The sequence below is a fragment of the Benincasa hispida genome, chromosome 9, assembly GCF_027475165.1.
Source record: "Benincasa hispida cultivar pf3 chromosome 9, pf3_genome.v1.1, whole genome shotgun sequence".
NCBI classification, from domain to species: Eukaryota; Viridiplantae; Streptophyta; class Magnoliopsida; order Cucurbitales; family Cucurbitaceae; genus Benincasa; species Benincasa hispida.
In genome coordinates this window covers 17,943,376-17,957,121 of record NC_143486.1, presented here as the reverse complement: position 1 = coordinate 17,957,121, position 13,746 = coordinate 17,943,376, and the positions used below count along the sequence as shown (strand labels likewise).

Here is a 13,746-nt window from a genome sequence, read left to right as displayed (position 1 = left end):
GAGGAAAATTAAATGGGCTGGCCCGGCCCAATTATGATTTGACTGATTTCTATTAGACTTGGACTTTATCTTAGTTTTGAAATTGTGTTTGATGAAAGTAAATTACAAGTTCACCCTTAATAAGTATTCAAACTTTTAAAATATTTATTATATTCTTGGACTTTTGTTTTTGTATAATTGGTTTGTAGACTTCTAAAAATGTTTTAAGGGGCATTGGGTATTCTAAGTTGGGTGGGTAAAAAAATTTACCTATCATTTGGTTCACCAATAATTAAAAAAGTTTATTATATCGTTATTCATATTAACTCACATTTTTTACTTTGTTATTCACGTCAACTCCCCCCAATTACTCATCTCCTATAATAATTATCAACTCAATTTTGTGCACCAAATGATTCCTTAATGAGTTTCAAAATTTTTAATTTTATGTCTAATAGATTTATGATCTATTATAATCCTTTTAAAAAATTCACAAATATAATGGACGTAATTTTAAAAGTTTTATATCATGGTAGACACAAAAATCAAGTTCATATATAATGGATTAGTTATTTTTAAAAAAATGAGCAAGTTAGAGACCTACTAGACACAAGATTGAAAGTTCAAAAACATACTTGACATTTTGAAACTTAAGAGACCGAATGGATACAACATTGAAAGATTACAAAACTTTTAGATATTATTTAAAGTTCAAAGTTCTTTTGGACACGAACATGAGAATTTATGAATAAATGTTAATTATATATATAATCCAAAATTACAAAATTAATGTAAGATTCTAATCTTCATACTCCTCCTCGTCGTCCTCCACCTCGTCCTTCCTCTTCTTCCTCCACCTTCGCTCTTATTCTCCATATTCTTCGTTCAATAAGTGGAACAGATTTCTTCTTCGTTCAACAAGTGGGGAGAATCATACTTTTTATCCCTTGATCGAGAATATAAGTCTAACCATACTCATGTTCAATAGTTGTGGGCTTACGAGTTATGAACTTTTTATGGTATAATTTTACTAAAATGGACAATTTGGAAAAAACAATGTTTTTGTCTATAGAGAGATAACATTATATATAATAATAGTAGTAGTAATAGTAATAATAATAATAATATGATTGTCTTTTACTCATTTAAAAGTATTTACATTTTTACTTCAACCACTAGTAGATGCATCTTTGAATGCATACTATCATTCTATCATTTTCACTTGTATATAAACTTTTTTCCTTTAGTGCATAGAGGTTATAAATTGATAGTGATTATTCACCAACCATGGTGACAAACACAAATTTTCTTTTAAAAATCATGTGATTTCAATATTGACAAATAAAAGAAAACATATTTTCCAGTGGTTAATCAATATTCTTCTCTTCCTTGGGGGAGAAGTTTAAACTAACATCATCGTGTTTGATAAAATATTACATCAATTCGTTATAAACATCAAAGTCACATGCTCACATTGTAAACTTACATTGTTATATTTGTATAGTTGACTTATTAAATTATTTTATTATTATTATGGTTGGTTTGAGCTTAATTATTCTTTTAATTGTTTTCTAAAGTTATCACACAAGTACCAAAATGAGCATAGTTTCACTGGCATATAGTGCTTGTACTATCAACCTCAAAAGTTAGAGGTTTGATTCCTTCACTCCACATATTGTTAAAAAATATACCCCACATATTGTTGAGACATGAGGAAAAAAAAAAAAAACTCACGTGTAATGGAGATAGCTTGTTTGCAGCTAGTTTAGAATTCTTTCTAAAATGGAAAGTAGAAATGCATATCTCAACTAAGAGGTTAGTGGCTCGAATCATTCAACTCTATGTGTTGGAGTTGTCTAGATCTCCACTAAAAAGATTATAATAACGAACTTTTAATTTTAGATCTAATATGTTTTAAACTTGGGTTGAGCAGACAAATAGCAAAATTTAAACGTTCATTTGGAAAAATAGCAAAAAAAAATTAAAAATTGTGAAAATGGCAAAACAGATTATAATGTTTGAAAATAATAATTAATAATTATCAAAACCGCCCCCAAGCCAATCCACATGCATAACATCAGGATTCTAAATGTTAAAGGTTTCAAAACCATTTTAAAATAGCAAATACACTCCACTTAAACAATGCATTCTGCAAGTGCCTATCTACACTTACAACAACTTATTAGCACCCTAAACAAGGCATTCATTTAAACAAAAAATCCAACCAAATTTATTGCCAAAAAATCAAATTAGGGCTTTCAAAAGGCTTACGACGGCTCTAAAAATAGCTTCAAGGGAAGAAAGAAAGCGCTTCTGATACCTTAAAAACAGCTCCACGCAAGAAAATAAAGACGTGTTTCCGTTGCCTAAAATCGTTAAGCATCAAACACCATGAACGTGAGTACTGAAAGACCTTTTCCACGGGTATTGACTCTTAACTCTTGCGAAATATTTCTTTACCGTGAATGTAAAGAACCTACTTTAATGGGAATACCAGATTGAAAGGACTCAAAATCTTTGAAATCAACGATTTTAGTGTTGCCTTCAGAAGGTTGGGAAGAATGATCAATTTCTGCTAATTCAATATTCAAATATATGTATTTCCAGTGTTTAGGGCAACAGATGAGACATGGTCAACCACTACACATAAATCAATTTGGGGGACTCTGATATAATTGACATCAACCACAAAATATCTCCATCTTCAACAATCCTAATAAAATCCGAATTGGCAGGACCAACCTGATACATTATCAAACGAGATATAGTTAACTCATCAGAGGGAAAAAGCTTACTTTGATATATTCCATAAATAGTTAGAACGATGAATTTGATGGAATATACGCCTTAAAAGCTCGAAAATCATGGCAATGAGAATTCTCATTTCATCAATCATCAAACAGAAATCTAATTTGTTGTAAAGCCATAGTAAAAACAATAGCTTGAGAAGAAAACCACAACAAATAAAAAATCGATAGTCACTTTGTGTCGGTAACAAAATGTTGTTTTACGATAGTGATGATTATTTTCTTCAAATCATTAAAACAATATAATACCGTAAAACTTTAAATAAAATAGTGACTAAACTATGAAGTAAAATTGAATTTATATACAAAACAATTCATACATTAAAAAAGATGGGAAAATATTCGGTAATTTCTTTAAAATATGTATAAAATAATAAAAAACAATTCAAACATTTGAATGAATTTAAAATCTGGTTAGATAAAATGAAACTTAATATTTAGAATATAAATTTGATAATAAAATATAGATATTTAATTGAAATGAGATTAATTCAAAAAATGGTTAAACAAAATATAAATTAATAATAAAATCTACATTGAAACGTTAACTACATAAGGAAAATCAGGAAGGGCGGTTATTTTGAGGAATACGTTAACTTTAGTTTTTCAAATGAACCGATTAAAGGAAGAGTGGGGAACTAAGGCATCATCAATTACCTTCTATACAGAACTCTGTCATTATTTATGATTCTACGCTTACTATTATTTGTAGTTTCATCAATAACAAAAGCTACAAACTAGACAAGGGTAAAACATGAATTTGGAAATTTACGGCCATGTGCATGTCACGTGAATTTCCATAAATCTTATTATTTTCCGATTTTACTATTTTTCAAATCAAACCCTAAAATCTACCGTACATTTCAATTGCCCTTTAAAATTTCTAAAAAACATGTCTATTAAGACTTTAAAATTTTAATTTTGAGCCCAAGTTCATTTAATATTTAATTTGTATTTAATTGAATTATTTACGTATTTGACATTTTTTAAAAAAAAAAAAAACATATCAACCTACTGAACACAAAATTTAAGATTTAAGATTTTATTATAAAATTATTTAATAGAAGAACAAATTTTTTTAATATAATTTCACGAACTTAATAGACATAATATTCATGAAAAATATTAATTTATAACCCAAAACTTTTGAAAGTTGTATTATTTAACCCTTAAATTAATAATTATATCAATTTAAATCTGAATTTTCTTAAGAGTCTCAATTTACACCATTTATTATGTTTTAGAGAAATGTTGTGTGAGCTTATAATTTTATCTATTAGATCTCTAAACTTTTTATAAGCAGATTAATGTAGACTCTCAATTAAGAATTCTTTTGAATATTGCCCATACATTAATTCTAATCGTCAATTTTGTAAGTTAAATATTTGAAGAAGTCGATACAAGTGTAAGAATTGATATATTGACAATTTTCAAAGCAGTCTTAACCTGTGTTTGGAGTTGTGTTAGGTCTTTCAAGGATGTATATTTTATATGTTATTTTTTCCAAAATTGTGTTGATTATTTGCTTTAATTGTTAATTTTGTAGGTATAACGGTCCCCGAGGTATTTAAGAGTCATTAAAGAAAATTGTGCCAAAAGGATCCAAAATAACCAAGAAAATCAACAAATTGAAGAGAATCGAGTAAACACCAAAATGTCATCGAGTACCATCAAATGTCATCAAGTATTTAGCAGAATACTATAGAGTACAACCGAGTAGGGCTGTTGAGTAATCAACCATCAAGTAAATACCCAGAATGCAATTGAGTAAAAAGGCCATAAAGTATCGAGTAAGGTTGTCAAGTCATCAAGTAAATACTAAAAAGGTCAACAAGTAATCAACCATCGAGTAATCGAGCATCGGGTATTGACCATCATGCATCGAGGATCGAGTATAAAACAGAAAACTCGCTTTTTAAACTGCAGAAAACTCGATGCGTTTGTTCTTTTTTTCGGATTTTGATGCGATTCATCTTGCGCGCGCCTCATGCAACCAAGCGTGAACGATGCGTTTCAACGCTATCCCTGCAACTATAAATAGATTTATTTCATTTTTGCTGAAAAAAGGATGATCGTTTTCTTTCATTTTTGCTGAGGAGAGGAGCACAATTTATATGGGCTCGAATTTCTCTCTGTATCAATTAATCTCTATGGTAATTTTGTTTTCTACTTAGGTTAGATTTTGATTTCTTTTTTATTTGTAATAAATAACTTGTAATTCTTCATAAATTTATCTATGGATTTATGAAGTAATTGAATATTGCTTCTATTTCAAGAGTTCTTGCAAATTCTTTTGAGTTTTCTACTTTTATTTATCATTAGCAATCTGAATTTGAACATTCTTAAATATGATTTTAATTCTTGAAGCATGTTGAATGATCTATATCTTGACATGTTTAGCCTCAATACTTGGTTTTGTCACATTCATTCATGATTGAATATATTGCTTTTAATGTGTTCGATAGAATGTCTAACCAAGACCTCCAAGAGGTAATAGTGATTGTGTGTTGAATGGCTATCCTGGGATGCACTAATTACTAGATTTGGAGAAAAATCGGTTAAATGAGTAAGCTATCTTAACAATTAATCGACGCAATTGAATCTTAGAATTTAATGCGCGCGTTTTCTCTTCTATATGACCACTAAGGAACCCAATAGAGGTAGAAGCATGTAGATAGATTAGGGTTAGAACTATCCTACCTTGATCGTTGAGTATGACGCTTTCTTGACTATGTTATGCTAATTGTTCGCCTTTGTAGAGACTAGCTTAATCTAGATTGAGTAATTGCATGCTTAATCGGATTGTGAATTAAATTTGTAAAATTCAATGATAAGAATATGAACGTCTAACTTGGATTAGAAGCAAGATTGTTCTAAACTTGGGTACAACTATCCTTTATCTTCTTATTTTTAGCATGTTTCTTGTTTTAATAAAAAAAACCTTGTCTATAGCTTTCATAGTTAAGCTTGGTTAAAGAAATGATTAAATAACATTTCCATGTGGATCGACCTCTTACTTCCACTTTAACTACGAGTTAGTTAGGTTGTTGTTCGAACTTTATAAATATTGTTTGGAGTTAGGTAGAACTAATGACACCTACAACTCTAGACAAGTTGATTTTGAAAGAGAGAAAAATGATTATAACAAAATCTTAACTATTTTTTGTTTAATAAAATAAATTAGGATTAAATCCACTAAAACCATTTCATTTCATTTCATGTCCTTTTTAAATCAGCTATTTACTAGCTTGTAGATTCTCCTTTTAATAAAACTTAATTTTCCAAGTTAATTGTGCAGAAGTATTGATTTGTCAGTCATTCAAATCTTTGAGTAAAACTTTCAAGGTTAAAATAATTACAATGAAGTACTTTGAAAATTCCCCTGAAAACAACAAAACTTCCCCATAGTACTTCCTAGGATTCTAATGTGGGTACCCCATAAATTTAATGTATCCATATTTTTTTTTTTGAAAAAGGTATTTTTTTTGTCCTTAAATTTTGAATTTGGTTTCAATTTAATCCCTTAGTTTCAAATATTTCAATTTTATCCTTGACATTTGAGTTTTACTTCAATTTAATCCCTATGTTACAAGATTTATACTTTAAAACTAGATTATTCAATAAATACTCGTTTTCCATCTTTCGTATTAATTTATGTTATTAAATTAATAATCATTAAAAAAATTATTATTAATTAAGTTTCACTATTTTTTATCATTTCACTTCATAATTATTTTTAATTAATTAAAAGGAATTGAAGTCAATGATCGAAGATGAGTTTTTAATGAAAATTTGAGGTTAAAAATGTAAAATCTTGAAACCTAGGGACCAAATTGAAACAAAACTCAAATCCCAAGGGTAAAATTATAACATTTTGAAACTAAGAGACTAAGTTGAAACAAAACTCAAACTTAAAAGACCAAATTTGTAACATTTGAAGACCTAAAGATCACATAGAAATTACACCCAAAATCTATTGACCAAAAAGGTATTTTACCATTTTTTTTTAATGATAAACACTATAAGTCACAAGCCTATTTGGATTGATTAAAGAAAAAAAAATATTTTTCAAAACATGCATTTTTATTTAAATTCTTTGATTAAAAACGGTTTAAAATACATCCTGAAAGTGTTTCAAAAGCTATTTGAGTATTGCCCAACATTTTCAATTTTTTCAAAATGACTTATTTTCAAAATTAAATATTTGAAAAGTAGAACCGAACACCCCTGCAACAACAAAAACAAAAGGAAAAAAAGATGAAAAAGGAAAAGAATCACAATATCAATATCAATCCATACACTATTTCCCCTTCACCATCTAAACTAACTACAGCCTACCCACGTGGCAAAACCCAATGTGGTTATCTTATAATAAACTAACAATTGAAACCTTGTAATAAAAGAGACTGTTAGCCCCACAAAGAACAACAGAAGGTGAAAAGTTTGGCAAAGTACATCATGCTCTTTAACTACAAATTACATGTTTGAGAGTGATTTTAAAATAGTTGAAATCACGTTTCTCGTGTTTAAAATCATTCCAAAATATATTTTTAATCATTCAACATTCATTCAATTTTAATTTCACATTTATAAATATATTTTTCATATTATTAAAATTGATTTTGAATAATTAAAAGCATTTTACGAGTAATTTTAAAAATGACAAAAATAATCTTAACCATATTAGAATCACTCTCAAACACATCAGTACAATCCAAAAAGAAAAAAACACTCACTTCTAGAGGTTGTTGTCCATGGATGTAAGAGCCACATTCTGAGGTCTGAGAACTCTGTACTCAACAGCCACATTCTGAGGTCTGCAAAGTCTGTACACAACAACAATAGAGAGGCACAAAGAAATTACTGAGATCAAAAGGGCAAAAATACTTGTAGTGCTCCCTGAGCCACTCCCAAATGATGATGTGGTCAGTTTTGAACTACTGGAATAGAAATCTAAAGATGTCCAATCACAGTGAATGGAGTAGTGTCCAGAGCCATGCCATGGCTTCCCATCCACAGGATACCAAAATGCAGCTGACATCTTACTTGATCCACCAATGACAAACTGAGCATCCTGCAGTTCAGGTGACAAGAATTTTAAATGATGCAATCATATGTGTTTTTTCTTTAGTCTGACGATGCAGGTGTCATTTAGAAGCTAATGGAAATCTCAATATACAGGTGGTTGTTGCAGGAATAACCAAGTGTGTGTGATAACAATTTTGTTTTTAAGTTTTATAGTTTCTGATATTACAAAGGTTTAATCTGGTCTATATAATCCTTCAAAATGCTCATTTTGGTCTATGTACTCTTTCAAAATGTCTATTTTGTTCCCTAAAAGTGATTAGGATTGTCCATTCACTTTCATCTCTCTCTTTTTTTTTCAACCAAAATTTTAGCGCTTCTCATTCACTATTTTTTTTTTTTAAATGTAGTCATAAATTAGTATTAGACGTTTTCCATTGTATACAAAATTTATGTTCACAATTTGCTAATACAGTATAAAACTCGGCGTTAGTAAATTGGATCTCTGCGAAGTCTTGAGAATTTTGAGCCATTTCTTTTACTATCTAACGTGAATTCTGTTATAAATAAATGTGTGTCAGAAGGCTTTCTAACCTGTTGAAGACGATCCGAGGTTCTTAAAGGCCTAGAGAATTCGAAATAATAAGTACCCGTTTGGTTATCTGATGAATATGGACTATCTTCTTCCACGAAACCTGCAAAGAACTACCTCAGTTTGATACTAAACATAATGTAAAATTGATCATTATAGAGTTAAAATGAATACTAGGATCAAGATAAAACTCATGTACAACAATAAAGATCGTTGATGATTGTGGTGATGTTATGTACTGCACATCTCACATCAGGCTTGTCACGAAAAAGATTATTTAAAAGGAAAGGCAAGTATCATCACTGAAATAGCAAATTTATAGGCCCATGGTTGCAACGTATAAAAACATAAGAGAGAGGGGAAATAATTTAAGCTCCAGATAACCATTTGGTTTCTAATTTTTTTTTTTTTTTTTGAAAACTACCCTTTGAGGGTATCATAAGCTTAAGTTTCAAAAACCAAAATCCAAAAACTAAAAAGTTATCAAACAAACCTTAGCTCTCACATGAGTACTTTATGAGTGGGAACCATGGTAAATAGTTAGTTAGAGTGACAGGAAAGGTGCTTGGACTATTTAACCACGGCTAGTAGTTAATTCGACACATTCTTGTATCAACTTTATAGTCAAATCAATGGCTTCCCGTGTATCCATAGTCCATACTAACAATAACATCCTTTCCCTTCAGCAGACTTTTACTTTTCCCAGAGCAATTAGAGCTATAAAATAAGCATCAGACTTCTTTCATTTACACAGGTGATATTCCTCATGAATCCCACAATGAAGTTATTTAATTACCTGAATGTTGAGAAAAGCTGCTGTGCCACCATGCGCCTTTCCAGTCATTCTTTGCACTCGAATCATTTCCTGAAATTGGAATATGGTCATCTCTTGCAAGTTTTATGATCATGTGGAACATTAAACAGATGGTTTCCAGAAACTAGAGAAGAAAATTCGTAAGAATTTAATATTTACGATGAAATTTGGAAGAGAGTAGCCTGAGTGATGGAACAGGAAAGTCAAATATGCTGAACATGTGACCAGTTAGAAACAAAATGAACGTTGTTAGTTTATGCCAAATTTGATTGTCTACAGTAAAACAGTGCCATTCTTTCTTTTCTGGCTCCTCTTAGAGAATTGTACCATTCAAAATTCAAACAAAAGAATGGTTTCCTAATTAAATGAAAAATAATTAACAAGGAGGCAAGAGGTTTCCATGGGACTAGCTATATGCATATTAGTTGAAGTACACTGGAGATATGGCCAAATAAGGATGACACAAACAGGGTGGCTCAAAGTGGCAATGCAAACAACAAAAATATATATATATATATATTTAAGAACAAATAAGTTATTTTGAGGTGTAAAAAGTCATATAGATATTTTAGGTCATGTTTGATAACAATTTAGGCCATGTTTGGTAACCATTTCGTTTTCTGTTTTTGTTTTTGAAAATTAAGCCTATAAACACTACTTCCGCCTCCAAATTTCTTCATTAGTTATCGATCTTTTACCAATGATTTAAAAAACCAAGCCAAAATTTGATAACTAAAACAAGTCGCTTTTAGAAATTTGTTTTTATTTTTAAAATTTGGCTAAAAATTCAACCACAGTACTTAGGAAAGATGCAAATCATGATAAGAAATGAAGAAGAAATATCCTTAATTTTAAAAAACAAAAACAAAAAATGAAATGATTACCAAATAATGTCTTAGTTTTCAGTTTTTGAAAATTAAGCCTACAAACTTCTCTCTCTTCAAAAAAAAAAATATAGCATCTAGACACTACTTTTACCTATAAGTTTATTTATTTTGTTATACACTTTTTAACAACGTTTTAAAAAACTAAACGAAGTTTTGAAAACTAAAATGTTTTTAAAATTTTGTTTTTGATTTTGGAATTTGACTGAGATTCTTTTTTTTAAAAAAAAAAAGAAAAAGAAAAAAGAAAGAAATGTGAATATTATAGTAATAAAATTGAGAGGAAACAACCTAGCATAAATTTCAAAAGTTATAAAAGAAAAAATAAAATTGTTATCAAACATGGCCTTAATAATTAGGTGGTAGATAAGTACGACTGCCAATAAATAGCATCTGCTTGGTACAGAATAAACTGTGTTCAATTAAATTCCAAGTAATGTGATCAAAAAGAATTTCATAACTAAGTCAACTTCAAATGCATTGAAACATAGGAAAATATAAATTGGAATGTGCAATAAAAGTTTACCTATTGGTTTGCACTTTGCAACTGAATATTAATATAAATCATGGTAACAAACTCATACAATAAGCTAAAAATCCATCATGGGAAAGCAAACTTAGCAAACTGCCAGAAGTTGCAGTCCACAAGCTGAATTATTAATTTTAGAAAACTGACTTAATATTCTTAAAAACAATTTAATTGGGACACTCAGTTTGATAGACGTATCCTGCAGGATAAGAATGCCAGCACCATCGACAAACTACAATATTCAGTCCTCACCTACAATTATGTGACTAATGCTATATTTAATACACTTATCAATATCAGTGATCATTCAGTAAATTTAACAACACCCACCAATTTTTTGCTCTATCAGGGGTTATCTCGTGAGGCCTCGTTTCTTCGGTCTAAGGTATGCCAAACACCCCTGGAGTTTACAGGTCTAAATCGCAGAATTAGGACTCAAGAACATGGAATATTTTCTCTGTTGTGCTCGTTGCTAAGTTTGTAATCTTTAACACTAACTCTTAACCCCTTTTTTCTTTTCTTTTCTTTTTTTATATATCTAAGAGTGTCCGGGTCAACGTGTGAGCACCTCAAACATTCTCACAGAATTGCTTACCCTATTAAGTTTGGTTGTCAACGAACCTAGTACTTGCTTGTAGAGAAGAGAATGAGCTAGCTGCTGGTTTAAGATTTGTTTGTGCCATTTTCAAAAAACTCTAGCCTCTAGTGATCATTTCATAGGACAAGCGTACATTCATGGACCAACTTTGTTTTTATAAGAGAGGAAAAAATGTAGACTAAATTATACAAAATACTCCTGAACTTTGTCATTTGTTTAAAAAATTACCTTGTACTTACGAATGTTGCAATATTACCCTTGACTTTTTATAAATGTCTGAAAACTACCCTGGGAGTATAAATTTGTTAAAATATTGGATGAAAATTAGAACTTGGAATGGGTGTGGCGGTTTTCTAGGTCTTACTTTCTATTACATGTCATCAACCACAACACCGTTTCAAGTCCCAATTTTCATCAAACATTCCTATAGATTTCTATTGCAAGAATAGTTTTCAAATGTTTATGAAAGCTTAAGGGTAATATTGCATCTTTAGGGGGAAAAAATAGGGATATTTTTTAAATAAATGGCAAAGTTCAAGGTATCCTTTTGTATTTTAGCTAAAAAGTATAGTCTGTAATTTGGTTTGCATAATTACCTGATGGACCAATTCCATCTAAGTATCTACAATGAGGATTCCAGGCATACACATCCACCAGATGTCCAAATCTGTTTGCATAAGGAGGTGGTCAGATCCATCAGCGTAGAAGTTGTTTATTATAACCTCTTAAAAAAAACTGAGCACTAGTGCTTCTTGTAGGTGTAGAAGTGATAAAATATGATTTTATGCACCTGTCACCTCCATTTCCAATGTCTGCACTGTTGCCACCATACAACCGTCCTGGAATAGCATTCCCAATGGAAAAATGCATGAGGTCAACTTCATATCCCTTGCAAGTTTTGTTCGTGCAAGTATCTTTTCCTTCCTTACAGCCACCCATCTTAAGAAAGACAGGAATCGTTCTCTTAGTTTAAACATCAAAGCAGCAATAGAAACTGTCAAATAATGCCATGAAAAATAGCCCATTAACTTACATTGTGATAGGTGGCACTCTCACCAATCTGGAATATGAGAGCAACTGATGGGCATTTGGAACTAACACTGCACCATATAAATCACATCCCAAATTTTCATCAATATTTTATTAAAGCTTTTTAAGGTACACTACAGACAAATTTGAACAAAGCGTGCCACTCAGTTACATTACATATCTATCAGAGCAAACAAAGATATGCTAAAATATTGTTCCTAAACTCGCAGTTCAACTTTAACGCACAAATTTATATGCTGCCATAGCAGGAACACTTTCAAACGTAAAACCATTAAGATTGCCTAACTTCACATATAGAATCAGAAGCAAAAATGAGTTCCAAATAAATTTCCATATCATGAATCAAAATCTAAAAAATGAATACAAGTACAATAACTCGTCTCAGATTTAATCCCATCCACAATCTGGAAGCTGTAAAATGTGATTAGATGCACAAACATGCTTAAAAGGAGAAATTAAGATCAATCGTGATTGAGAAAAAAATGATATTAGTCCAGATTCAAACTAACCCTTTTGAGTATCTATATTCCCCATCAACCTGGAGCAAGAAGAACACGTCCTTCCCATCATGTAAAGCCTGCAAATAAATCCCAAACGCCATAAGAACTCCAAACGAACAAAAAAACAGCAAAATGCGCACAAGGGGACAATAACCCATCAAATGAAATTTGAAAGAAAAAACACCTTAACGGTCATCTTGCCACCACTATATTCTTTGTCTTCATCGGGGTCGAGAGCTGGTAATAGAGAAAACTCGAATCCATCAATATCCTTCCAATCATCAGCGTGTCCGTCGAGGGTAATGATACCAGGGCGAAATTCGGCGACAATTCCGATCTCGGAGTCCGATTCGCAGCTCCACTCGCCGGATTCTTGGTGGGATTTGACCGGCCTGATCGGCGCGAAACCAGAGAGAAGCAATAGAGCAAGAAGAAGAGGAATCATTTCTTACTGGTGAGGATTCTTCTGGGTTCGGCTATGGAGATGGGTTGGTTGTTGCTCGGTCTGTGGCCTTCGGCTGACCCGGACCTAAAGCAGCGGCTGCCGTGGTTGACTATAAATGGCATCATTTCTGTTCTGTGTGGGGTTTTTCTCAATAAAATTTCACCCCTTTTGGCCATTTCCAGGAGCCATCGTCGCGACTTTCTAGAGGGAACCGTTGTTTAATTCAATCCACTCCGTTTTTCCTAACTTACCCTTCCTTTTCCACTCAATTAAATTACGAGTAATCCATGCAACTCATTCTTATCACACTAACGAAAATAAAATAAAATATTTTTGAAAGAGGTAATAAGAATTTTTCACGTCCTAAATATGATCGGATAATTTAGTGAGATACATAAAGATTGGTATAATCTAAGATACACCTAAATATTTTTCTTAAATTATTAGGTGAAGTTGTCACGGATTAATCTATAACAATGAGAGATTAGTGAGGTCATGTATTTAATAAAATTTTATCCATTAA

General features: G+C 31.0%; 1 protein-coding gene across 2 annotated transcripts; it reads right to left on the bottom strand.

Moving 5' to 3' along the window:
* Positions 1-4,676: 4,676 nt before the first annotated feature.
* Positions 4,677-13,467, bottom strand: LOC120087127 (heme binding protein). Of its 2 annotated transcripts, none has more exons than XM_039044020.2 (9): positions 12,963-13,467; positions 12,788-12,855; positions 12,262-12,328; positions 12,019-12,167; positions 11,825-11,895; positions 9,200-9,268; positions 8,406-8,506; positions 7,523-7,860; positions 4,677-4,817 (listed from the first exon to the last, which is right to left on the bottom strand). In XM_039044020.2, exons 1-8 carry the CDS (start codon positions 13,221-13,223, stop codon positions 7,525-7,527), a joined length of 1,122 nt encoding a protein of 373 aa, XP_038899948.1. In that variant the 5' UTR covers positions 13,224-13,467; the 3' UTR covers positions 4,677-4,817; positions 7,523-7,524. The 2 variants fall into 2 exon arrangements, with proteins under 2 accessions (XP_038899948.1, XP_090173879.1); XM_090317753.1 differs by lacking the exon at positions 4,677-4,817 and adding an exon at positions 6,851-7,013.
* Between the last annotated feature and the right edge of the window lie 279 nt (positions 13,468-13,746).

Excerpts from the sequence above, each read along its gene's own strand:
- LOC120087127 (XM_039044020.2), bottom strand. The coding sequence starts at position 13,223 with ATGATTCCTCTTCTTCTTGCTCTATTGCTTCTCTCTGGTTTCGCGCCG. Across the intron at positions 12,168-12,261 it reads AGAGTGCCACCTATCACAAT|ATGGGTGGCTGTAAGGAAGG; the intron begins GTAAGTTAATGG and ends GTCTTTCTTAAG. Across the intron at positions 11,896-12,018 it reads ATTGGAAATGGAGGTGACAG|ATTTGGACATCTGGTGGATG; the intron begins GTGCATAAAATC and ends TTATGCAAACAG.